At 41.5% G+C, this 26,981-nt stretch overlaps 1 protein-coding gene across 5 annotated transcripts in view; it reads left to right on the plus strand.

Moving 5' to 3' along the window:
• The window catches only part of SYTL5 (synaptotagmin like 5), a 102,572-nt gene that overhangs the window by 16,785 nt on the left and 58,806 nt on the right, over positions 1 to 26,981 (plus strand). For all 5 annotated transcript variants that reach the window (XM_075098008.1, XM_075098024.1, XM_075097998.1 and 2 more), the window contains one exon: positions 15,674 to 16,178. In XM_075098008.1, the coding sequence (XP_074954109.1) occupies positions 16,060 to 16,178 (119 nt within the window). In that variant the 5' untranslated portion in view covers positions 15,674 to 16,059. The remainder of the gene's footprint in view (positions 1 to 15,673; positions 16,179 to 26,981) is intronic.

Below are 26,981 nucleotides of genomic sequence, written 5' to 3' on the forward strand. Positions count from 1 at the left end.
CATAAAAAGGATGTTTTGTGGCTTTTTGGAGGGCATAGGGAAGCCTTTGCAAGGAAAAGGGAGGATGAATGAAGGGTTCTTGTTCTCTATAACAAGGTGAAGTTGTTTTATGCTCACTGACACCTGACACTCAAAGGTGCTAGGAGTCCGTAAGGTTCTTTAAAATCATACGGGATTATGGATGCTCAATATACTTGAAAAATCAGGCTGTCTGTAACTGCAGTGTTCAGCCATCAAGATACATTAAATTACCAAAGTGTTTCCCTTCCTGTCCTGATAACAAAAAATGTTTTTATAAATATATCAGTGACAAAAGGAGGGCCAGGGAGAATCTACCTCCTTTGTTGGATGCAGAAGGTAACATTGCCAGGAAAGCTGAGGAGAAGGCTGAGGTACTTAATGCTTTCTTTGCCTCAGTCTTTAATAGTCAGACATGGTCATCCTCGGGGTCGTCAGGCCCCTGTGCTGGGAAATGGAGCTAGTATGCAGAACGAAGTCCCAGTTGATGAAGAGGTGGCAGTCACCAACCTGCTCCTTCACTTGGATGTTCACAAGTCCATGGGGCCAGATAGGATCCACCCAAGGATACTGAGGGAGCTGGCAGAGGAGCTCGCCAAGCCACTGTCCATCATTTATCAGCAGTCCTAGTCAACCGGGGAGGTCCCAGATGACTGGAAACTAGTGAATGTGACGCCCCTCTACAAGAAGGGTTGGAAGGAGGATCTGGGAAACTACAGGCCTGTCAGCCTGACCTCAGTGCCGGGAAAGGTCATGGAGCAGATAATCTTGAATGCCATTACGCAGCACGTGCGGGACACCCAGGGGATCGGGCTCAGCCAGCATGGGTTTATGAAAGGGAGGTTCTGCCTGACTAACCTGGTCTCCTTTTATGATAAGGTGACCTGCTTAGTGGATGAGGGGAAGGCTGTAGATGTTGTCTACTTGGACTTTAGTAAGGCCTTTGACACTGTCTCCCACAGCATTCTCCTGGAGAAGCTGGCTGCTCACAGCTTGGACAAGCGCACTCTGTGCTGGGTTAAAAACTGGCTGAACGGCCGAGCCCAGAGAGTGGTGGTGAATGGAGTCAACTCCAGTTGGCGGCTGGTCATGAGTGGTGTTCCCCAGGGCTCAGTGTTGGGGCTGGTCCTGTTCAATATCTTCACTGATGATCTGGATGAGGGGATTGAGTGCACCCTCAGTAAGTTTGCAGATGACACCAAGCCGGGTGGAAGTGTCGATCTGCTGGAGGGCAGGAAGGCCCTACAGAGGGACCTGGACAAGCTGGATCATTGGGCCGGAGCCAACGGTATGAGATTCAACAAGGCCAAATGCCGGGTCCTGCACTTGGGTCACAACAACCCCATGCAACGCTACAGGCTTGGGGAGGAGTGGCTGGAGAGCTGCCTGGAGGAAAAGGACCTGGGGGTGTTGGTTGACAGCCCGCTGAACACGAATATGAACATGTGCTCTGACGGCCAAGAAGGCCAAGAGCATCCTGGCTTTTATCAGGAATAGCGTGGCCAGCAGGAGCAGGGAGGTGATCGTGCCCCTGTACTCGGCACTGGTGAGGCCGCGCCTCGAATACTGTGTTCAGTTTTGGGCCCCTCACTACAAGAAGGACATTGAGGTGCTGAAGCGTGTCCAGAGAAGGGCAACAAAGTTGGTGAAGGGTCTAGAGAACAAGTCTTATGAGGAGCGGCTGAGGGAGCTGGGGTTGTTTAGTCTGGAGAAGAGGAGGCTGAGGGGAGACCTTATCACTCTCTACAACTACCTGAAAGGAGGTTGTAGCGAGGCGGGGGTCGGTCCCTTCTCCCTAGTAACAAGCGATAGGATGAGAGGAAATGACCTCAAGCTGCGCCAGGGGAAGTTTAGGCTGGATATTAGGAGAAACTTCTTCACTGAAAGGGTTGTCAAACATTGAAACAGGCTGCCGAGGGAGGTGGTTGAGTCTCCATCCCTGGAGGTATTTAAAAGAAGGGTGGACATGATGCTTGAGGATATGATTTAGTGGTGGACTTGGCAGTGATAGGTTAGCGGTTGGACTCAATGATGTTAAGGGTCTTTTCCAGCCCTAACGATTCTATGATTCTATGATTTTGCTTTCCTGTCTAAAACTTAAGGTAATGCATCAAAAATACCATATAGGTCAGTGTTTGTAAGGTACTTGGATACATGTGTACAAGTATGACAGAAAAGGTCAAGTTTTCTATTAATTCTGTATTCAGGAGTGAGATGATGTGCCACAAATGGGGCACAGGTGTATGCTGAGCAGGGAATATGGAAGAAATTTTGGGCAGCTGTCTTGCCATTATCTTTCCTGTGTCTTGCATGGAACAGGAGTCCTGTGGAAAATAACATTTTAAAAACTTTGTCATATTGCCAAGTAAGCAGAATAAAATTTGACATGTTTTTAAGGCGCTGAACTGTTGAAGGCCTGATGTAATACCACAGGCTGTGCCTAAGACTTCATGGCTTAGGGGTTTTGTTTTGTTTCCTGAAGAATTCAGGAATAGCATTCACAATATAGCAACAATTGCCTAGGGGTTTTGTGCATTCACACTAACTTAATTGCTGAGGACTGGAATAGCACTGATATTCACAAGTGGTAAAGGCAGGAGTTATTTTAGAATATTAATTTGGTATTATCAGAAAGTGGTTTTGTCAAGACATTCTTTTAGTTTGTATTTATTTAATCTTGTTTGTGGAAACATTACTTTAGGGGCTTTAAACAAAATAGGAAAAGATGTGTGTCTGAGCATGCTGATTCACAAAAATGATAAAAGAAAGAATAAAGATGTATATAGAGTCAAAATCATGCACTTTAAAAAAAATTGGGGAGGCTTGTTGTTCTGTCATAAAATAACAGACTTCCAGTCCTAAGAGGTTCTTTCTCTACAGTCTCGGAGGGGACCCAAAGGGTTATCAGTACCTAGTAGTCCACATGTGGAAATGTGGGGCAGTATTTGCTGGTGAGTGGTGTTTCAATGCTAATGGACTGGGAAGATCACTTGATCTAATATTTGAATAAGTCACAGAAAAAATTCTGTCATTTTCCTCTTCCTCAACCATGTGGGTTTATCACGTAGGGAGGCATTTTTTTTTCCAGATTTTCTTGGTGGATAAGCTAGTCTGCCCCAGACAAGGTGCATTCATGAATCCTTTTGAGGGTGCCTGCTAGGCTGAAGAGCATGAGCTGTGTGCAACAACAAGTTGTCACACTAATAAATATGGGGAAAATAACAAAACTTACCCCAAATGTCTGTGCCCAGAGTGAGTCAGTAATGGAATAGATAAATCTTATTAATGTTTCAATAGTCCCAAGCTAAAACTGTCCTTATCACTCCTTTATACTCTCTGAGGGCATCTATTAAACATGATATGTAAGGAGAAATGTTCAACTGTGGAACATGGGTATGGGTATCCAGCTTTTTATCACTGGAAAAAATGTAACTCTGTTCACACTGACAAATTATTAACCAGTCTTCCATAAATGTATCCTTAGCTTCTAAAACCTGTATTGGTAAATGAGGACCGTGGCTTTACAGGTCAGGTTGTGATGGGCTGATGGCTGTGGGTTAGCAAAAGACAGCAGCAGTGGCAAGAGATAATACTATTAGCATCTCCTGACTATGTCCCCATCATCTTGGAGACATGCTTTCTAGGTGAGGACATGGAGCCACCATCCCTTCCATGCTGGCAAACTTTGGCTACCTACTCTGTATCCACCAGACCATCTCAGAGATCACTTGTGCCTCTCTGAAAGATCTTTAATAGATTTTTCTATTGCAAGTGTGTATCAGGTATGCTTTCAATCTGAAACCCAGACCAGTGAGTAGTTTGACCCTCACAAGCAGTCAGTATGGATTCACCAATGGGGTGTCATGCTTGACCAACCTGATAGCCTTCTATGATGGCATGACTGGCTGGGTCAATGAAGGGAGAGCAGTGGTTGTTGTCTACTGTGACTTCAGCAAGGCTTTTGACACTGTTTTCCATAACATCATTATAGGTAAGCTTAGGAAGTGTGGGTTAGGTGAGTGTTCAGTGAGGTGGATTGAATGACAGAGCTCAGAGGGTTGTGATCAATGGGGAAGAGTCTGGTTGGAGGCCTGTCAGTAGTGGTGTTGCCCAGGGGTCTGTGCTGTGTCCAGTCCTGTTCAACATATTCATCAATGTCCTGGGCAAAGGGACAGAGCGTAACCTCAGCAAGTTTGCTGATGGTAGAAAACTGGGAGGAGTGGCTGATACACCAGAAGGCTGCGCTGCCATCCAGCGAGACCTGGACAGGCTGGAGAGCTGGGCCCAGGGGAACCTCATGAATTCAGCAAAAGCAAGGGTGAGGTCCCACTTGTGCCGACTCTGTGTCCACTGGACCATCTCGGGTCAGGGGAGGAACAACCCCACACATGAGTACAGGTTGGGGGTTGACCTGCTGGAAAGCAGCTCTGTTGAGAAGGGCCTGGGAGTGCTGGTGGACGGCAAGTTGACCATGAGCCAGCAATTTGCCCTTGTGGCCAGGAAGGCCAACGGTATCCTGGGGTGCATTAAAGGAGCGTGGCCAGCAGGTCAAGGGAGGTTATCTTCCCCCTCTGCTCCACCCTAGTGAGGCCACATGTGGAGTGCTGCATCCAGTTCTGATCTCCCCAGTTCAAGAAAGACAGGGAACTATTGGAGGAAGTCCAGCGGAGAGCTATGAAGGTGATCAGGAGACTGGAGCATGTCTCTTATGAGGAAAGGCTGAGAGACATGGGTTTTGTCTTGCCTGGAGAAGAAAAGACTGAGGAGGGACCTCATCAGTACTTATAAATATCTAAAGGGTGGGTGTCAGGAGGATGGGGCCAGACTCTTTTTATTGGTGTCCAATGACAGGACAAGGGCCAATGGGCACAAGTTGGAACACAGGAAGTTCCTCTTAAATATGAGAAAGAGAAAGAACTTCTTTACTGTGAGGGTGCCAGAGCAGTGGCACAGGCTGCCCAGGGGGGTTGTGGAGTCTCCTTCTCTGGAAATACTCAAAACCTGCCTGGATGCAGTCCTGTACCCCCTGCTCTAGGTGTGCCTGCTCAAGCAGGGGGATTGGTTGAGGTGATCTCCAGAGGTCCCTTCTACCCTCTGGGATTCTGGGATTGATTCTGGTACATTTTGGTATTGTTTCAAGTGGCATAATCTGTCTGTATTGCAAATGCAATCAAAAGGCCAAAACACTTGCTATGCAGGTTGCTGGAGTAAATCTTGGCCAAAAGGAGGCAGAAAGCAGCTAGAGAAAGGGCAAGTTATGATTAATATCCTGTGAGTGGAGCTCTGCAGTCTTTCTCCTGAATAATTTCTTTTTGCCATTTCACCTAAAAGCTGGTGTCCTAGTAATGTGCTGCCTGTGCCCACCACCTGTTCTTGGAAGAGTAGCTCTAGGACAGGTAGAAAGGCTGGAACCCCAACTCCAGGTTCTTGAACACTTTTGCTTCTAATGCCACTGAAATGACACATCTAGCTGGAAAGAGGGAGAGAGGTACTAAGTATGGTAACAAAGGGAATCTGAAATGAAGAGAAATGATTAAGGGTTTGTCTGTGTTGGAGCAGGAGTTGCTTCTTGAGGGCTTCTGTGTTTTCCTGCTGTTTGTGCAGCACCCACTAGGGGTATAGCATGGAATTGCCCTGACAGGTCATGGCCAGAAGGGTAGATAAGAAAGCTTGTGATCCTTTTCCTATAGTTAGCATAAAGTATCGTATTATAGTGTATGTTAGGTAGCCCTACATTTTAAAAATTCTTATTGCTAACAAAGACTGGTCGAGGCCTTGGGTCTCATAAGGTATTCCTGCAATGGAAATCTGGATATTCTGTCATGTCCCATAAAAGTCATCTTTAGCTTGGAACAATTCCCATGTAGTCAGCAACGTGCAGCTTTGAATTTCACTCTTCCAGCCCTGTGTCTGGCTGCTGCTTGCTAGCCACTGTTGGAGGCTGTGCTGTCAAATCTCTGCTGTTGCTTTTTGTACAAACTAGACTGAAGGCAGACAGTCTGTTCAGCACTGGTAACTTAAGCTGCATGCCCTTTTCTCAGGAGAGATATGTCTGAGGCACTGGATGGGCTGTACTGAGAGGGCAAAGGTTTTTAAAATGGCAAAGAAAGCCATCCCAGATGTTCCCCTTCTCTGATGAACATTGTTTTTTGGAGGAATCTGTCACTTCTCTTTGCTTGTTATACAGTGTGTGAAAAAGGATGCCGATCCCGTGTATGATGCTGTCAGGCAGCCTATATAGGCTTTTGATGAAGTTGCTCATTGGGTTCGTTGGGGTCCTAGAAGATCAGACAGCAGCATGCAGTTCTGTTCTCACTGGTCTAAATTCTGTTTCTCAGTCATAGATGGTATGAATGGCTGCTCCCCACAGATCTTGTGCTATTACTTTGAGCTGTCTTGGTTAGGTATTTATTTTACAGATCTCACCTTGGGAAGCAGAAGGAAGTCTCCACATGTTCCACTACCTCCTCTGCCCTACTGAAAGCAATCCTCAGGACTCTGACAGCTGATGCACGACCCAGTGTTCAGACAGACGGCAGTGTAACCTGTGAAAGTGACATTACATTTTCTAACTAGATTTTCATGGGTTGTTTTTCCTGCCAGGCACAATAATTTTGGAAACTGATATGCTTACAAATGCAGGCTTCCCAGCCGTGCTCATTTTGAGGAAGACACACTAGGACAAGGCACTGATGCGTTTCATGGCAAGATTTAAGCAACCTGTTAGCTTTAATTGCTGTTTGTAGAGAAAAACATTGTAGCATTGTAGTTAATGAAAAACAAAACAAGGCAATGCTCCAAGCTCATCCCACTATCTGATTAAGCTGTTTATATCCTCTGGTAGGTTTCTGGACAAGTGTGTTTGAACAGTTCGTTTTATACTGCAAATGAAACCAGGATGCATTTGCTCATGTCTTTTGTATGCCTGCATTTGAGGTAGTCATGCTGCATCCCCTTCACAGTCAGTGGAGATAAATGGATGCTACTAAAGAAGGATTCCTCTGACCTTTTTAAAATCTTCTCATGAAGATGAGGTGAGTCATGCCCTAGCAATGCCTATTTCTCTCTGTTGCTTATAGAGTGGGGCTGGGATGACTAGGTCAGAATAAATAAGAGAGATCATAGAATAGAATCACAGGATGGTTTGAGTTGGAAGGGACCTTTAAAGATCTAGTCCAACATTCACCCCCACTCCCCCACCTTGGGCAGATGAATCTTCTAAAGATATTTCACACCTCTATAGAGATAAGTCATATTATGTATGATTATATACCTTTGGTGTGCATGAAAACAAATTTATTTCTTTTCACTAAAACTTGAATCCAGTTGCTTTGCTAAATCAAGTAGAAAGTTATTATCATGCGTAGCGGATAATATGTTTCTACACCATACTGCTGTTGCAGAAAGACAAATGAGCACGTAGCATCTAAGAGGCTGAAATAATGGAGGACTGGATTTCTAGCCTCCTCCACAGGCACGTCATGCACGTTTCCTCATTCAGAGCACTTGCATGCAAGGTCTGGGATCCCTTCTCCCCAAACCCATGGGAGGTTTCACCGGCTTGGTGGATGCTTTTCCAATGGCTGCTCTTCTGAATGCTAGTTCCCTCTTCTCTGACTCTGCAGCCTGGCTGCCGTTCCTCAGCAATCTTCCTGCAACCCTCTTGCAAAGCTCGTAGGTAATTTCATTTTTCTTTATTCATGAAGAAAGCAAAGCCGACGACAAAATTTTATCAAGTGGACTAAACCTCAGATTGAAAGTCATGAGTTTTTCTGCAAAATGAAATACTTGATAAAGTCAAGGCACCTTCTTTGGAGTACTCGTAATTCAGCAAAGTAGTGAAAATATTTGACCTTGAAGAGTTACAAACAAGTTTTTATTGAAATTCTGTAGGATCTGTATCCATTTCTGAGGAGCATACTTGCTGGTGTTTTCTGATGAGAAACGTGTGTTGGGGGGGGGAAAAAATATCAAGCAAACCTTACTGATATTTCAGCCAATCACTTGCTGCAGCTAAAAGAAACATACTTTTTTTTTGTGAGAACATCTTAAGTAATGAAAATAATCCTTTTGTTTTACCATGCATTTTGTACTTTCTGTCAGATAAAGCTTCCTGTAACAGTGCTGCAGCACAGACCACAGTTATGCATGATGGTTGCTACCCAGAGCAGCTTCAAGTCCCACTGAACAGGATGGGGATAGGTCATGACTGGATCACAGAGCAGCAGCTGCTGACCAGTAACAGAGGTGATAGTGGCTTTTAGGTGTCCTGGGTGCGCTAATTCATTCCCGTCCCATGCATTCTGGTGTTTGTCATAACATAACATATTAATTTAACTTCTCCTAAACTCACTGTGTTAATATTTGTAAGAAATGCCAGAGGTTAGAAAGAACCATTAGGAAACTTGCTGGCACTGTAGCTGCTTTCTATTTCTAAGAGAACTCAATATCACGAAATGATTTCTTGCTCCCAAATGCCATGCCTATTTTAATGTGGGGAAAGGGTGTTACAGATTTTTAAAAGTAAACAGTTGATAAACTTCCTTCAAATTGTCTTAGTTAAATTTCATAACTGTGAGTCTTGGTTAAATGTATAATTTATCCAGCTATCAAACAAAATGTATGCAAGGTGCGTATTAGAACCTGGTTTACAACTGTGTATAAATCCATTCTATTCTAGACCTTAGTTCACTGCTTGTCTTTCCATTTTATCACAGAATGTATATAGACACAGGGAATAACTTAAATGTATTAAGGTAAAGTTCAGTACCGAATGTTCAGTGCATTCATACATGCTGTGACTAAGCAGTAAGATTGAGATGACTCAAACCCTAGGTCACGTTTTCATGGATGATTTAACATTGCACAGATGTGTTTTACTTAACAATAGCAAAAATATTTTCCCTTCGTTCTTTTGGTTTGGATCCTTTTGGCTTTTTTAATTTTGTGAGCTGATGCACTGAATCTTATTTCCATGCTTACCTTGCGAGTTATCTTTTCTGGTTAAATGCTCAGCCAGGAAAGGGAGCCACGTTTACTCAATGATGAGCGAAACAAAAGAAAAATGTTGTCGCCCTGTTGTGTCATTCTTCCCTCTCTCTTATGCAGAGTGTAATATAGAGAAGATTATTAGATATCTGCTTATTCCAAAACATCACTGAAGGGGGTAAATTCTCTAACTTTATTGTTTTGTAGGATCTCTGAGGAGCACGGGCTTGCGTTCATGAGCGAACGCTGTCTGGTGTACTCTCTACCTGTGTTCTGTTCTGCAGTTGCTCCCCTGCCTGCATGCATGCTGCCTTTATCCAGGCACGGCACGCTTGAAAAATAGCACAAAGTTGTTGGGGCAGCAGCCAAGCGGTGTACTCGGTGGGGAGCTTTCACAGGGTAGTGGTGTTCCAGGTTGCACACGGTGTGTGACCTCACCATTTGGGCGGCTGTGAGAGCCTAAAATTCTATAACAACGAAACAGAAAATGTAATTTTTAAAAAAAATGCTTTTTCATGTTATGTGAAGATTTTTATAAGTACTGAAAACCAAGCAGAGGGAGACCTGTGGTAGGAGCACGGTTTAATGAATGCTCAGACAGGCCGTGCTGAGCTTAGTCTTAGCTCTCTCATATGTATGATGAGGCGGGTTAACTTACTGCTTTCTTACACAGTAAGGTGGAATACTCTATAGACTTAATGAGCTTTAACATTATTGCTTTGTCTTTAAACACTCATGATTTTGGTTTTGAAATGTTATTACACTAGTGCTAGAAACTAGATATAGCTCAAAGGCATTGGCTGTAGCTGGAGAGAGATTTGCAGTCCTGTAGGTATATGACAGCTTTGCCAAGACATCACCAGAAAGCTGGAATTGTGCCTGACCTAAAAAATGAACTGCTGCTGAATCCATTGGTTTTGTTTGATTAATTAATCTGAGTTTTTCTGATTACTGTGAAGTCAAACATGCTTATACTTCATGACTTACAGAGAGGTAGACTTAAATCAGTTTCAGCTTCTCTTTCGGCTTGTATTCATTCCAGTGCACTAATACAAATTTGTATGATGGTATTCTGTGCTTCTAATGTCTCTTCAAACAATGTTGGTGCCACTCATACATGACACTTTCTTTAATGCAATATATGACTTGCCAGTTCATAAATCTTCCAGCTCTTATAGCTAAAGGTCTTTGAAGTTTGCTCTTAGTCACAGAATCTGCTTACTATTTGCATTGTAATAATGACTAGAGCTCTCACTCAGTCTAATCCATGTGCCGTTAACCGAATCATATTCAACAAATTTGGCTTTCTTTTCTTGCCACTTGATTTCATTGTCTTGAGTCACTCTTCCTTATCTTGCAAATTTATTGATTTTTTGTGCAACAAGCATTTCCTGGTGCTTAAGTACCTGCTGGCACTTAGTTTGCTTCCCTGGGTGTGTGCATTCTGCAAACACATTGTTGAGAAGTTAAGCTGGTTTTTCTTGCTCCTGTATATGGCATTCTGCAAGCAGTGTGCTTAAGTTAAAACAGAAAGAGAGACAGGTTGGTCATTAGACTCTCAACATGGTAAGCTTTACATTTGTTAAAGGTTCACAGCATGACAAGAACCTTTTTGTGTCTTTCTGCCATTTTATTAGACTTAATGTGGGCAGTCCCTCCCTCCCTTCCCCATCGTAGGCTTGCATACAGCTATGGGACTCAGAGAAGAAAAAAGATAACTGTGGACACGTACCATGCTTTGGTGGCTACATAGTGGTGCCATCTTAGTTTTGAATTTTATTTCAGACCCCCCACGTGAATGAACTCAGGATACACAGGATTTGTGTGTTTAAAGCAGCACATATATGAAACATGCCTCTTTTCATCTGAGTGTCAAAGCTGAGTGTGTTGGATCCAGATTCACCACGCTGTGATACATAGTGCCAGCACTGAGGTGGGAGGTGGGAACTGTGGCCTCCTGAAGCATGTGTAAGAGGCAGCAGTGCAATCAATCATGCTTCTCCTGAGTTTCCAACCTGGCTGTTGTGCCTGGTGCAGCTTTGGTCTGGGCAGTGGCTGATGCCTTTTCAAGAGCCTATATATCACAGCTTCTGGTGTGACAAAAGTCAATTACAGTCCATCATGCCATGCTGTGCTTGGCTGCTGTTAGTTGGAATTTCCTTACCAGTATGGAAATACTGTTTGTTCCTGTCCCAGATCCAACCGTGCTAGTAAATGTGTAGTGCAGACCACATTTCCCTGCTGGCAAAGGATTTCCCATCAGCAGTAGGTGAAGGCTCTGTCACTCAAGCAACGTGAGGTGATGCCATGGTTCCTGTACCACTGCAGTCAGTGCACACGGAAAATGCCGCCTCTGTTGCTGACTCACTAAATTGTCCTACATGCTGGCCTCTGGCTAAGTAAACATAATGGCTTGGCAGTGGGAGTAATTTCTTGCATCAATTTGATAACAGCGCCATTGAAGAGAGGAGGATAATTCCTCTCCCTTCATTGCACTTCCTTTCAGCTCTGCCTCTCTCTCCTGGGAGCAGGATGCTTCTCCTTCCTAAGGAGATGGGGGAGAGACGAGGGGAAAGCATTTTGGAGCGCAGGTGAAGCTGTTGGTTTGTTGGGTTTGAGAGGATACACCCACCAGTGACAGCAGAGGTCGCTGCACCTGTGGTGACGACAAATGTGGCTGATTGCAGTGGATTCAGTGTACTTTCCAGTAGCTGTTAACTAACATCCCTCGCGAAGATTGTTTCAGAGGTGTTGTATTTCTGATTGTCACAAGCGGTTGTGCTGGCAGTTAGCAAAAATAAATCGCATATTCTTCCCCACTGTAATGCTTTTTCTCAGTGATTTTTTTTCTGTTTGGTGTTTTGTCTGGTCGTTTTTTTGGGGGGGTGTTTATGTTTGGTGGTGGTGGTGTTTGAATTTTTTTTTTTTAAACAAGCCTTCAGTAATTCTTTTGTCTTGGGCTGGTAAGCAACTGCTCTTTGGATAGACACGGTACCTATCTTTGTACAGTGGATGCAGGTATACTGCAGGATAAACTGCATCTTGTTATTCAGTTTTCTAATTTTGCAGTCATGTGCTAATAAGAGTCTATATTTCTAATGTATCTTTCCTTACCAATAGCTGCAGAGTGGAAGATTCCATTCTAGAAATCCCTTTCCACAGGGATAAGAGAAGTGGGAAGAGCACGTGGATAGTCACAATGAGCAGTTCTTCTACCCCTTTCTATGATGCAAAGGAAAACAGCCACATACTCAAGAGGCTCGCTTACATACTCTCTTGCTGACTACCCTAGTTTCTGTTGTCTTTACAAACAAGCCTATCATAATTTCAATTCAAGATTTACATGGTTCACCTAACAGGTCAGCTGTCAGCATGGGGTACCAGAATTTGGTCCAGTGAGTCTGCTCTAGTGTTTCTAAGGCAGTCTTGTCTGACATGGAAGGCAGCAGTATCTCAGGGGTCGGTTGCAATGTCGGGTTGTGCCTGTGGGCGGTAAGAATAATTCTTCCATTCTCTCCTTCGTTAACATCGTCTTGTGTGCTTCCACTCTTCATGCCTTCAAACCTCTTACCACCACCTCTGGTGCTGGCCCCTAAATCCAACCTCTTCCCAACGTGTTCCTGAGCATAGCTAGGGGTTGCTGTGACTGCCTGTTGATCTGTGGCTCAGAAGAATCCCCATTCATGTGGGCTTTAGATCCTACCTGCTTTCTACCTGCAAGCGTTGCCTCTGCTGCTAATGTTGCATGTTCTGTGGTTTAGGATTTCCTCACTGGTGAAGGCTGTAAGAAACTTAATGGAATGATCTTTTAGCTTATTTACATATGGCACAGGAGAGTGTAGCGCTTTCTTAAATTTTAAGTCCATTTTATCTGACAGTTTGTGATCTCATCACCCTTTCCAGTGCTTAGTTCTGCTCTGGACTCTACATATTTGACCCTGTGCTCCAGGTGTCAAATGAAGTAACTAGATTCCCAGATATGGCATGTCACCTGAGTAATTTTGGATTTCATATGTGCCTCTCTGTATTGAGGGAAAAGTCTTCCAGGATATTCAAGGATAGGCGATGTGCTTAGCCAAAGGGAATTTTTGTGGCTTTTGGATATTCTGATAGGAGTACTAACTTCTTTACAGTTAAAAGAAAGAAAGCCCAGAAAATATGGCCAGATGTCAAGTTAATCTTTTGAAGTGTTTTTGTCTTCCTTGAATTCCCAATATCAGAATATGTCTTACAAGGTACAGTGGTCTTGTCGGCCTGTTTTTTCTGCAAGAACCCTAGTTACCTGTAGTGCGTCATCAAGACAATAATGGTGCTATCAGAGACCATTTTTAATGCTTTTGTTGTCCTAAATTTCTAATTGTATTGCTCATTCTTTCCTCTTAGCCTCTTGGGTTTTCCATTTGTCACAACACTTGGGTTTTTTTTTCCTTCAGTTTAAAAAAAAATAAATAAAAATTGCGTGTCAGAATAAAGCTGTGTGTCACCCATGTTGCCCCTGCAAGGAAAACTTGTAAACAGAAATTTGGAGCACCTTAACCAGCCAAGCAACTTAGCTTACTCTCTGACTGCTGAACTTGGCTCCATGGGTTCCATGCCAGTGCCCTGTGCTCCCAAGCACACCGATGTTAGGATCGGTTGGGATGAAAGCAGTTTGCACCAGGCATTTTGCTAGACAGTTCAAGAAAGAAGCTGGCCTTCTTGATAGTAACAAACTATAATTCACATGTTGCTTTTCTGCCTTTTGCTTACAAATAACTTGGCCTTACGGTATTAATAAAACACCATTTTCAAGAATCTAAGAGTAAACATGACAGTTCAGTGCTTTGTTTTTTATTAAAATAAATGCAGAGCCTCAAAGTAAATTTTTTTCCATATGTGTTTTTATTACTTGGCTTTTATATGTTTAAGATGGCAATCTAGCCAGAAATGGTAGTCTGTGGTTGGTTTGTTTCCCAATTTCCCAAAGTAATAGTAAGCTCATAACTGGCAATCCTGACTCGTATTTCTTCTGCCTTGTGTTTTGTATGCTTTCAGTTTGTGTATGACCTTTCTCTGTCCCATTTTCTTACCTGATGAGAGCGACACTGATAGTTGGATCTGTATTGCAGAAACAGTAAGATGTATATTACTGTTTTCTTAGGGAAAAAAGGAAAAACAGATTAAAATATCTATGCCAGTTGTGTATACTTTATGTATTTTTATTAATTTGAAAATTGTAAAATCTAATTGAAATGGGTTACAAAATGTCAGAAGAAATTCCCATGCTCATGTAAGACTAATGAGAGGAAAAATGTCCATTGAACTTAAATTGTGAAATTTGTATCCTTTACTAATAAATAGCCAGATGACTGGGGGAATGGAGTATTTCAAAACACATTCTGAACTAGTTGGTGAAAAGCAACACAAGAATTTCATTTGATGCCATTGGCAACAGTATTTACGTCTTCAGTCGTTGTTAGGAAGGGAAACGGAAAGATACCTTGTCTTATACCCATAGTTGTCTTAGACTGTGAACACTATTCCTTCAATTTTCTGTGCTTTCCAAACCGTTGAAAGCTAAGGAGGCAAGGGCTGCTTTAAAAAACCCCAAATTTCTTAAAAGTTGTTTTAGTTCTTCCAGCATGCATAATATAAAATAAATTTGCATTATCTTATAACACTTATGCACCTAAGTATGCACATACATGTATGATGATGTGGATGCATTTTTTGTGTATAAATGGGTTTGTGTTTGTATATGCTATATAACGTGTATGCTTCAAAGCACAATGTGCATCTGTTCACATAGCTTAATTTTTTCTAAGGAAAAGTGTCTTGGAGGTCATGCCTTGTTTTGATGTGAAACTCTGTGTTTACTTATGAGACTGGGTGGGTGCGGGCTGGATGTTCCAACCAGTTAAATATAAGTTATAGGTATTTTCCAAGTAGCTTCCTGGTAACTCTTTCCAAATAGGGTCAAGGTCAGAGCCCCGGTATGGACTGGGGTGTCTCTTCTGGTTTTGTTTGGAAGTTGTTTCCTGTTTAGAAATGACGGCAAGGGGAGAGTGACATTTGTCTTACTTCTGGGTGGCTACATGTTAATAAGTCACTCTCTGAGTTCTTGTTGTATTTACTGGAAGGGAACGGGCATTTCTAGAACGCATCATCCTAAATTAAATATCTGCAGTAAGTGGATAAATCACTCCTTGAAAGTTCCTATTTCTCTGAATTGACGGTGAAGTGAGTGTAATGGATGACTTGCCGAGATGCAGGTGTATACTTCTTTTGAGGTGAGTCTTGCCTTTAGTTCCATCCTCTGAAGCCCTTCTGCTTGTTAATTTTTACTTTTCCCTGAAAGTAATCTCAGGGAAATTTAGTAGAAGCATTCCTCTCCTCCATCCCCATGCATATTACTGTTAGGATGGAAGTATTACAAGGGGAATATACTCATTTAAATGTATTGCAGTAGGAAGATAATTGCAGAGCCCTCATCGGAGCATAATAATAAAACATTAGCAAGTAAATAAACAACATAGAAAACATGATGTTTAAGTAGCCCCTGAGATAATTTCATAGTCTGCAAGCCATTCTTCACTGGCTTTCAAACTATTACTAGATTAAGTCTTTCTCAAATCAGACTGTGACCATAATGTCAAAATCACCTATGCTTGTTTGTTTTGACTTTCAGGTAGTTTGAAATAAATATACCCAGCTATTTTGTGGCTCCAAACTACAATTGTGCCAGGATGTTGATTGTGCAGCTGCTTCTGAATGTAGTCTGAAGGCTTCCAGTGTGCTGGTGAGCATTGATCAGGACACAAGGGCATTCAGTAACCAGGAAAATGACTGGCTTTCTTGAGGAAGAAACAAAGAAGAAACCTGTATTTCTTGCATAGCTGGAAGGCAAAGCAATACAAACTTGACACCTGGTTAACTTAAACATTTTTCAAAACACCGCTTGGCTGTGTGGATCTTGTAACTCTGACACAAACGTGCCTTTGGACCTGTGCAAATAAATCGTTGGAAGAATTGATTGGACAAAGCAGTCATTGAAAGAGTGGTTGTTGAAGAACCATGACGAAGCACTTGGAGATCATCAATTTGTCATTTTTGTTGGAACATGAAAGGGAAACAATATTGGGAGTATTGAAGAGAGATGAGTATCTGAAAAAAATTGAAGATAAAAGGATAAGGTAACCCTTTTTCTTATTGTTTTTAAAAATATGGTCCATAGTATAGATATTTTTGTGGTACACAGTGAAGATTTTCTAGATGCCTCAGGAGAAGGATGAGCGTTGGGAGGTGGCACAGTTAATTATAAGCCAAAGTAAAGTGTGTTTAAAAGAAAATTTCTTGCTAGTGTGGCCCTCTGTAAACAAAATATCGTGTCCATTGCTTTAAGGCAAAAAAGAAAGATAACAAATGCATGAATACACAACAGTCATTTTAAAATTTCAGATTCTATAGGTTTTGCCCGTTTTGGCTGCATTTCCCTCCTATCAAGGAAAGGCTTTAGTAAGGCTCTTGAACTTTCTTCCTCTGAGAGGAGCTGTATGCTTTGTGCCTTCAGAGCTGACTGCGGGAGGGGAAGTTTGGAAGTTGTTGCAGGGAGACAAGGTGAGCATTTGCCTCTGTACATACAACATGGGGCAAATGCGAGACAGTGACCTTTTTCTTTCTGTTGCAGTACTTACAGAATACGAAGGAGGAGGGATGCTTCATTTTTCAAGTGTCTTAGATTTACTAATAAATAAAGAACCCTGAAAATCTCAGGTAGGGATCTCAAAAGTCACTGATGGGAGAAGTAGACACTCAGGGTGTTAGAGTCCATGTGTTCTTTTCTGAGGAAAAAGGGCAAAAATCAAAGTTCAGAGAACAGTGTGTGGAGGCAGGCTGAGAGTCAGCTATTTTAGATGAGTCAAATTCAGTCAGTTCAGCTAAGCATCAGTTCTGCAAAGGTTCTTGTGCTTTTCTAGTATGTTGTTTCTGCTTCCTCTCGCTTCTCCCCACTGCCCTTTTGAACTTTCATGCAGCGCTGGTTCTGAGAAACAGGCTTAGCGTGGATGTATGCAGTACTTGATGTTGGCGAGGCTGCTGAGTGTAATGGGTGACAGAGGGAAGATTTCCAGCCTCTGCTGATTTCTGTCCATATATTCCAAGGCCAGGCTGCATTGTTCTTCCCTTTGATTTGCTAAAAAGCATTTTAGACATTGTGCATTGCAGAGATGTGTACATTCAACGCCTGCTGAGGATTCTTTTGTATAGAACTATGGACCTGTTGGAGTGGGTCTGGAGGAGGGCCACAAAAATGATCTGAGGGCTGGAGCACCTCTCCTACGAGAACAGGATGAGAGAGTTGGAGTTGTTCAGCCTGGAGAAAGCTCTGAGGATTAGAGGAGACCTTACTGTGGTCTTCCAGTACTTAAAGGGGGGACTATAGGAAAGATGGGGCAATCTCTTTAGCGAGGGCTATTGTGACAGGACAAGGGGTAAAGGTTTTAAACTAGAGGAGGGTAGATTTAGACTGGGTATAAGGAAAACATTTTTTTTTTCCACGAGGGTGGTGAAACACTGGCACAGGTTTACCAGAGAGGTTGTAGATGCCCCATCCCTGGAACCATTGAAGGTCAGGCTGGACGGGGCTCTGAGCAACCTCATCTAGTTGAAGGTGTCCCTGCTCACTGCAGGGGGGTTGGACTAGGTGAGCTCTAAAGGTCCCTTCCAACCCAAACCATTCTATGAACCAGTGAACTATTATTTGGAAATCCATGCAGAGTTAACCACTGGTTTTGGAAGTCTTTCTACGTTGAGAGAACCAAGTCTAAGTGCAATGCCCCTATTGCTGTGCAGCCCATTTAACTGGGGAAACAGTAGTTTATCTAAATGGAGTGGGCTAAAGCTGATTGCTCCTTCTGCTGCAAGACTGGAAGGAAAGGTGTTTCTTTATGCTGGTGTGGGCAAATTTATCATTTCATCTCCTTTGTGATTTGTCAGATGAAGAAAAAAAATAGAACACAAGAAAACAGATGGAGCACTGTTTGTTGCAGGCATTGTGCTCTATTTTGTAATAGGGTAAGCATTTCAAAGTATTTCAGTTTTCTGAGGTGGTGGCCTTGGAAATATGACGTGCCAGTAGTCATCTAACAAAAGGCATCACAGTGAAGTGCAGCCCTGTATCAGATCACAAACTTCTCTACCCCCCAGAAAGCTTTCTTTTCTACTACTGTCATTTCCCAGTCTCACGCGGAAAGTTGAAACTCCTGATGTTTTGGTGGGGGTGGGGTTTATTTGGTTGCTTTGGGCTTTTTTTGTTGTTGTTTTTTTTTTAATATGTTATCTTAACCCCCCCTAACTTTTGGGGTTTTTTTGGCACTACTGGAAGTCACTCTGCCAAACCTACTGAGTTTGAGAACTCAAAGCACCTCTGGAGGGTGCAGTTCAGTAAAGTGGCAGGTGGTATTGGCTTATCTGTGTTTTGGTATAGATGGAAAGAACACTCTAACAAAAAGCTAGAAATTAATTTAATCTGAAATATAATGTTAATTAGGATAACTAATGATGCAATGTGATACTTACATACACTTCTAGCACCTGTGTATGAACCAATATTTTTCAGATTCAGAGCATATTTGGAGAATTGTCACTAGACCATACAGTGTCTGGTAATGGTGGAATGTAGTCTATAAAAGACTTCCAAGCTATAAAGAATTAGGTGGGTAATTGCTTCCTAGGGGGCTTCATAATTTTCCTTTCTGAATACAGCTTGGCAAGAATATCTTTAATTATGGCTTATAAATATACTTTAGAGGAACATTTGTTGTCTTTGGAATTCCATTTGGTACAATCTGTTACATATTTTATTGAAGTACTTTGCAGAAGAACAAGTCCCTTTGTATTTATTTTCAAGGCATTTTTCATTCTGGCAGGATGTTTACTTGTATGTTGTACCGAATAATTTTTACTAGTCTGTTCCATTCATTCTGGATCTATCTTAATTGTTTTCTCTGTTCCTATTAGTCTTCAAAAGCCATTGTAACTTGGAAGGGTCTTTCTCATCAACATTAAAGCAATAGTAAGTGTAGGAGGATGTCCTAATAATTAAATTGTTAAGAGTTATTTTCACTATCACTGCTCATACTTGTGTTCTGGAGTGCAGGTAGCTGTCCTTGTATTTTTATTTGATGTATAAATATTTCACCTACATGTGAGAGAAACACAGAAGGCAACAAGTACTCTTTTGTGGTCTAGTGTTGATAACAAATAAGCAACTGGCTTAATAAATACTAAGGTCTATGTTCTTTAAGTGTGCATCCGGTGTGCCTGGAAATTTTCTTTGAATATTGATTTTAAAGCTGTTAGTAGATTACATGTGCAAATAACCTACAGTGTTCTAAATATTGCTCTATGATGCTTTTGACATCAGTCGAATGACTATCATAACTGTTTTCAAATGCTAAGATTATTTGGGTGAAATCATTAAATTACACAGAGCTAAATAGCTCAAAATAGTGACCTCAACCATACTAAGGGTGAAAAGATAGGGTTTTTTTAATCATATGAGTTGCTGGGAGAAACTTGCATCCAGATAATGTCAGTCAAGACATTCTGAACTGAATGTTTTGCACTGAAACATGTATCTTTTTCCTTATTTCCCTATCCTTTTAGTATTTTTAAATAGTTTTGTTCTTTTAAGACCCTTTTTACGAAAACCCATATCACATTTAATGTGTAGTGTTGCGAGTAATGAAATAAATGCTAAACTGAAAGAATGGATTTGCTGAAAGGGGTGTGTGTACCATGCACTAGGTGTTTTTCATCTAACTGTTGTTGGTTTGTTTCTGTTCCAACAGCAGCCCCACTGCATCCTCCCCAGCTGTGGTGTTACCCAGGGAACTGGGTGTGATGGTCATAGCATTTTATATTTGGTGCTAGCTCTTCGTCTCAATATTGTTATGCTACCACAGAGCAAACACAGAAGATACACTTACTGCTAATGTACATTGCTTTCTTACCTTGACTATTTTCCTAGACAGTGTTTAAAATACAAAGGTTCTTTTCATTCTTTACAAAACAAGGCTGTGAATACCATGCTTTTAGAGGAGATGCCAGTGTAATAGTTACTGAACTGAGAAAACAAAGAAGGACCATACTAATTTCTTCCAAGGATAAGTCCTTATTGGGTTATTACTTGAATCATTCCCTCAGCATTTAGGTTGCCAGAAGTCGCGTAAGAATTGCAACAACCCCAGATCTGTATTGACAAGGAAAGTTGGCATTCCGGTCTTCTCAGTTAACTAAAATGCCATCTCCTTATCAATCTGAAGAGATCCACAGAAGGAATTTAGGGTGGTAACTTCATTACAATATAGGAGAAACTGTTAGCATGGCTACCACCATGTGGTAACTACAGGTAAGTACTTTAGAAAAAAATTAAGCATGAGTAATGGGAATGGGAATTGATTTATCTGCTGAGTATTCATCTCTGACTTGTTTATAAGCACCAAATGATTGCAAGATAGCATATAGTATGGTATATGGTCTGTGTTTCTGCAAAATTGCATGCAAATATTTGAAGGAAAGAGTCCTTATATTAAAGTGTATTGCTCATACATACGTGTACAGGTAATTAGGAGGTTGCTTGTCTGACAGCTATCTCATTTGTCAAGCGAATTTAACACATTGTTAGTCTTTGAACCAGAGACTTTTCCATCAGAACTAGTTACTGTAGCCAGTACTGGAAGGGTAGAGATGCCTCGTTTACTCTCCAGTGTCCTTTCAGAATGAAGATCCTCCATTGGTGACAGAATTTCTGATGGTGATTAATTCTCATACTCTGGGTACAATTTATTTTATGAAAGAATAGTAAGAAACCAAAAAGCAATTTACACTTTTTTTAATCTTAGTGACAGTTTTTAGTTGAGAGGATGAGGGAGTTACTCAGGAAAAGGTTAATCTGTTGAAGTTTGTAATTATTACAGTATCCAATATTATTTCAGTTCCCATGCCTCCTTTCCTTCTGTCCACTGGGTTCTGTTCTGCCATTCATTATGCTCATTCTCTTTTCCTTTGCAAATTCATTCTTTGCCTTTCCCTGTTTCTTTTTGTTGTCACCAAAATACCTCCATACTCATATATTTTATTCTTTAGACAGTTTTTATCATACAGACCTGTTACAAAGGCAAAATGGGAAAATCTGTGCTTATAAAATAAGAACCTAAAAAATACTTCAGGTACTAGAATAGCTAGACTTTACAGTGCAAGGAGATATTAGTGGAAGTTGGTAATAGCCCATCCTTTTGTGAATTGTCAGTAATATTTACTGTTACTTTCCACATGTTGTGTCAGACAGTAGGGGCAGTCTGGCTGAATTTGGAGGATGTACTGGGAATCAGTCTGGGGAGGAAATTTCATTTCTCCCTCAGTCTCCAGAAGTATGTTGATACCAGTTCCTGCACAGAAAAATTCTCTAGTATCTAGGTTAACAGTTGCGTACCTTCAGAAGAGGATATGTCAACTCATCTGTGCAGGAAACAGAACTTTGTAAAGAACAGGTGCAAGACTGGAGCCATATAATGTATTAAAACTGTGTTTCTGCTGAAGTATTTAATTGTAGTTTGTTGCGGACAGTTTTTTCTGTTTAACTGTAGTTTTTTATGACTATGAGTTCTGGAAATTTAGAATTACAAAATAAAATGAGGAATACATGGATTCTGCTGCTCTACATCTTAAGATTAAAAATGTTTTTGAAATGGGGAGAAGGAAGGTGCAGGAGAAATTTGAAAATCAAACTAAGGAATCATGTATGCCATTGCATTCTACAGTCGTTTTTCAAAAAAAAAAGGGAGAGGAGATGAGATGGAAAAAATTTTCGAAATAAAAAGTTTTCCAAAATCCTACTGGGATAAAAAATATCAGTTTGGTATTTAAAAAAAAAAAACCCAGAACCAAACCAGTTACCTGACTCAAAGCAAGTGAAGCGTGCATTCATTTAAGTGAACGGCTTGAGCACTGAGTGTCTTGCCTCTTGCAGCACTACAGCTATTCTGCTTTTCTGGGTTTGGGGAATAAATATTCTCCAGGGTAGAGCATACTATTAAGAAAAAAATGGATCTGTTATGACTTCTCATTGCTTCTTCCTCTTTACAGTGTTATAAGGGTTTGAGAATATTCCATCTCTGGCGGCTGCCTTTGTCAGGAAAGGAGCACCTTTGACAGCCTCGTGACTTTTGGCGTCAGCTGGGGAAGAGTCACTCTCTTAGGGCATCTTTTGTGCCCCTTGGAGATCATGGGTAACTGTGCCAAGAGCTACGACTGCTTGCTGCTCCTTGGTTGGGTTTTATAGAACTGCAGTCCTTGCTGCCTCCATTTTTTGCCTCATCTTTTCAAGGCATCAGGTTTTCATATTTACTTGTTAGATGGACTTAATCTAGGATCTGAGTAATTTCTCAAATTTGGTGTTTTCTAAGTCTTTTTTTGTTTTTGTTTCCTGCTTTGGTAAAAATATGGGCCTTTTAGGCCCCTTTTAGAAAGGCTTAGATTAAATCATTCAGCGTTACCTGGAATACTAGGTACAACAGAACTCTTTCTCCAATGCGCTTAACATTTTCTCAGGCAGTAGAGGGATCTTACTATAATTTCATTAGAGGAATGGCTAAATATTTTGCTATCCTTGGCAGTAATAAATTTCTTTTTAATAGCTATCTTCTATCAAACAGCTGTTGTAATAGATGGTTTAGAAACTTCAGTGTATGATAGGATTCTTTTTCTCCAGCAGCTTGTATAAATTGGCTTCTGCTGAGTTTCTCTTTCACATTACTAGGACAGGACTGATAAAGATTAATTCTTGTTTAATATTTGGGATTAAAAATATCTAACTGCATGGTTAATTAGATTCCTTTAAAATTAAGGAGAGCTCCAGTATTAGAATGATGAAAGGAAATTGGATGTTTATAATACAGCTGGTTCCTGCCTTGGTGGCTAAAGAGTAGTGCTAAATCTGTCCAGCTACACGCTGCACTTGTTATCCCTTTTCAATATGGTGTAACTAGTGCAGCTAGGCTGTAGTTGTTTAGGCGCTGTTATGATGACGGATTTTTTTTCAGATGACTTACCTCCTCCTGCTTTTCCTGACCCTTGAGACATTTTATTCTTTTTCTTAAGATCTGAACAGATTTGTTACAGTCAGTCAGTAGTTCAATTCAACAAATAGTATAGGGAATCCCAAAAGCATGTTCATATACAGTATATCTGTCCATATGTTTGGGTTTTTTTTTTTGCTTTTTTAAGTGTTTCTATTTTATTGGTTTGATTAAATAAGTGGAGAAGCTGTCGGTTGATTTATTTTACCTCAGTTTCCTGAAAGTCATCAAAGGCAGTTCTGCATTAAAAAAATCCAAGAAAACACATTTCAGAATTCATGCTGTTGGCAGATCAACTTTCATCTGATAAGAATTCAAGATTTTTGTATCGCATAAGCAGTGGAAAATATTGTTGCAATTACCACTACTGGATAGTAGGAATAATGCATTTTTCATGCCAAAAGAATATTGATAAGTTTTTCAACACATTGATCTCTAAGCAAGCTTTTGTTTTCAAACACACTGTTTATTGGTTTGGGCTGGTAGAGATATCCTTATTAAATTGGAACTATTTAAAACACAGACTTTCTACTCAATGATGTTTCTAATTAAGCACATAAGCACCTGAAAGTTGCGGGGGGAGGGAGAAGGCTGGAATGGAAGGAGTTCAGTGAAGGTTTTGTTTCAGCATTAGACACCTGGATGCAATCTATAGACACTCTGATAATTACCAGAAAGATGGCATTATACTGCCTGTGGAGTTCCTGAAAGGCAATGTGTCACTGCTGTTGATTATTTTTTTTTTTTTTTAAGTAAAAATGAGCCACTGGAAATAAATCTGCTATGAAAAATGAGCCTTTACTAGTACTTAATATTTTAACCTTTCAAAGATTTGAGGATTAACAGCATTCATCTTCTGAGTTAACCTGACACTTGGGCAGCGTTCAGGTTGTTGTTTTGCATGCAGATGTTCAAGTTCCAAAAGAACCTGGAACTGAATCATATGTGCCGCTTTAGTTCCGTGGTATGTGATTGACCAAATCTTTGCGAAACTGAATAAAAAGTGAAAAGATGATTATGTGTCAAAGACTACCCCTATTGAACATTGGCTGGCAGTGGTACTGTCTAAAAACTCAGTTTCAACAGGAGACCATGAAAAAGATGAGGTAGAGAGAACAACCAATGATCAAGTAAAGAAGTGGTGGTCCAGGTTAGTAAGCAAATTAGGCTGGGTGAGGTGAACAGGAGAAACACTGTAATCAAGCAAATGGGGTGGCAGGGGGACCGTGCCAAGCATATCCACATAAATTTGTCAATAAGGAAGAACAGGCCAGATATGTGAAGGCTGGTACAGCCTTGCTGCTGTCACCGTGAGTGGAGCTCAAGATTCTGAGTAGAGGGAAGGAAGCAGAAAGGATCACAACTCTGGACTTCAGGAGAGCAGATTTTGCGTTGTTCAGTCTCCTATAAGATCCTCATAAATAAGCTGTTGCTGAGCTCCTTAGTATAAGAGAGACATGGGTATACTGGAAAGAGTGCAGTGAATGGCCCTGAAGACTTAGGGACTGGAGTATCTCTCATGAGAAAAAGCCGAGAGGGCTGGGACTAGTTAGCCTAGAGAAGAGAAGGCTTGGGGGATCTTATCAATGTGTATAAATGCCTAATGGGTGTTAAAGAAGATGGAGCCAGACTCTTCTGAGTGGCATCCAGTGAATGGACAAGAATCAGTGGGCACAAACTGAAGTACAGGAAACTGCATCTGAACAGAATAAATGTTTTTATTGTGAGGGTATTTGAAGGCTGGGTGAGCCTGCTCAGAGGGGTTGTGGAATCTCCATCCTTGGAAATATTTGAAAAAATCCAGGGCAACCTGATATAGCTTACTGTGCTTTGAGCCGGAGGGTTGGACTAGGTTGGTCTGGAGATCCCTTCTAACCCTTCCTCAACTATTGGGTGATTTTTGTGTAGTGGATTTTGTGGTGTTGCATTGGAAAGGAGGAGCTTGTGCTTCAAGCAGTTTTGCAAGTTCTAGCAGTTCTTTTCCTTTTTAAATAAGACCTCACTGAGTTGAATGCTGGTTTTAGAATGAAGCATGTAACAGTGTGTGCATTTAGTTGTAGAAAAACTTCCAAAGACCTTAGCAATATTTGGAACAGTACACTGTAAAAGTTGTTCTTGCGGATGCTCTTCATCCCCTAATGCTGTGACTTAATCCTAAGAAATTCCTGTATTAATAACTTAAACACATTCTTATTTAGAACCACCTCTTTCATTGAAAAGGTAGAGCTTTATGATAAATAATTTTTATCTGAAAAATTAAGTGAGCCCAGGTGAATTCATTTGACTGCATTTCTCTGGTTTTTGTGCCACAGAAATGTTTCCCCTCTCCTTTCTTGTGTTTCAGGGAATCTAGAAGGACCTATAGCATTCGGTTGCTTATCTTGAACTCTTCTGCTTGCGGTTTCTCCCTTCTGACTGGCTAACTAATACTGTGTTCATAGGACTGTGGTCCAGCTAGCTGAAGACAATTTCTGTGTTCCAGCTGAAATAAGAATGTCTCAGTGTTACCGGCTTCTATGATACTGTCAGAAGCCCTCAGACTTTGTTGTGTTTTTCCAAGCCCGCAATGTCTGAGTTCTCTTAGGCCTCATTGTAAATGAGTGGAGGGAAGAGGAAGGCCTGTCCCTTGCGGTTGCAAAAAGAAGCTTAAACATACCCAAGGAACTAAATATAATTTTTTAATTTTGAGTATCATTTTAGTGTTGAATCAATCATATGACTCTGAGAGGAGAGGATTTTGAAGGGATTAAAAAAGTTCCAAGATTTTTCAAACGCTTAAATTGCTGTTATTGTGGATTGGTGACCAGATGAAACTCTGGTAAGAGGCGGGTAAACAATGAGAGAACATTTTGTGCACAGAGTGTTTAAGGCTGATTTGCCCTTTTCTTCTCCAGAGATTAAGTTGTCTCCCCAGTCCTAGTAAGCTGGTTTCGCTGCTGAAGACGACTCAGAACGAACAAGTAGACAGGAAGTGGGAAAGGAGGCTTCGGTTGGTTGACCTTGGCTGGCTGCCAGATACCCACCAAGCTGCTCTCTCACTCCTGTCCTGATCAGGACAGAGGGAGAAAATAAGATGGAAAAAAAAAAAAAAATGGATCAAGATGACAGGGACATTTTTTGCCACAGGCAAAACAGGCTTGACTTGGGAAAAAATAATTTTACCAATAATTAAAAAATTCAGAGAAACAAGGACAAAACTGAAAACACCTTCCCCTCAAAACCCCAACCCCAGTTCTTCCTAGGCACAACTTCACTCCTTTGTTCCCAACTCTTCTACCTCCTCCCCTGCCCCAAGTGGTGCAGGGGGACGGGGAATGAGGGTTGCAGTTAGTTCATAATGCTTTTTCTCTGCTGCTGCTTCTTCCTCACACTTGTCCCCTGTTCCAGCATAGGTCCTTTCCACAGGGTTATAGCCCTTCAGAAACTGACTGCCCCTCTATGGGTCCTCCATGGGATGCAGTTCTTGCCAGGAGCCTACTCCAGCAGGAGCTCTCCATGGGCTGCAGCTTCCTTCAGGGCATGCTCACCTGCTTAAGCAAGGGGCCCTCCATGCACTGCGGGGAGACAACCTGCTTCACCATGATGTTCTCCTTGGGCTGTAGAGGAATCTCTGCTCTGGCAGCTGGAGCACCTCCTCTTCCTCCTTCACTGACTTGGTGTCTGCAGGGCTGTTTCGCATTTTCCTCACTCTTCTCTCTCAGCTGCTGTGCAGCATTTTCCCCCCTCAAATAAATTTATCACAGAAGTGCTACCAGTATTGCTGATGGGCTCAGCTTTGGCCAGCAGTGGGTCTGTTCTGGAGCCAGCTGAAACCATCTCTGCCTGCAAAGGCACAGCCCCTGATTTCATCTCAGAGGC

This window comes from Phalacrocorax aristotelis, chromosome 1 (genome assembly GCF_949628215.1).
Source record: "Phalacrocorax aristotelis chromosome 1, bGulAri2.1, whole genome shotgun sequence".
Classification (NCBI taxonomy): Eukaryota; Metazoa; Chordata; class Aves; order Suliformes; family Phalacrocoracidae; genus Phalacrocorax; species Phalacrocorax aristotelis.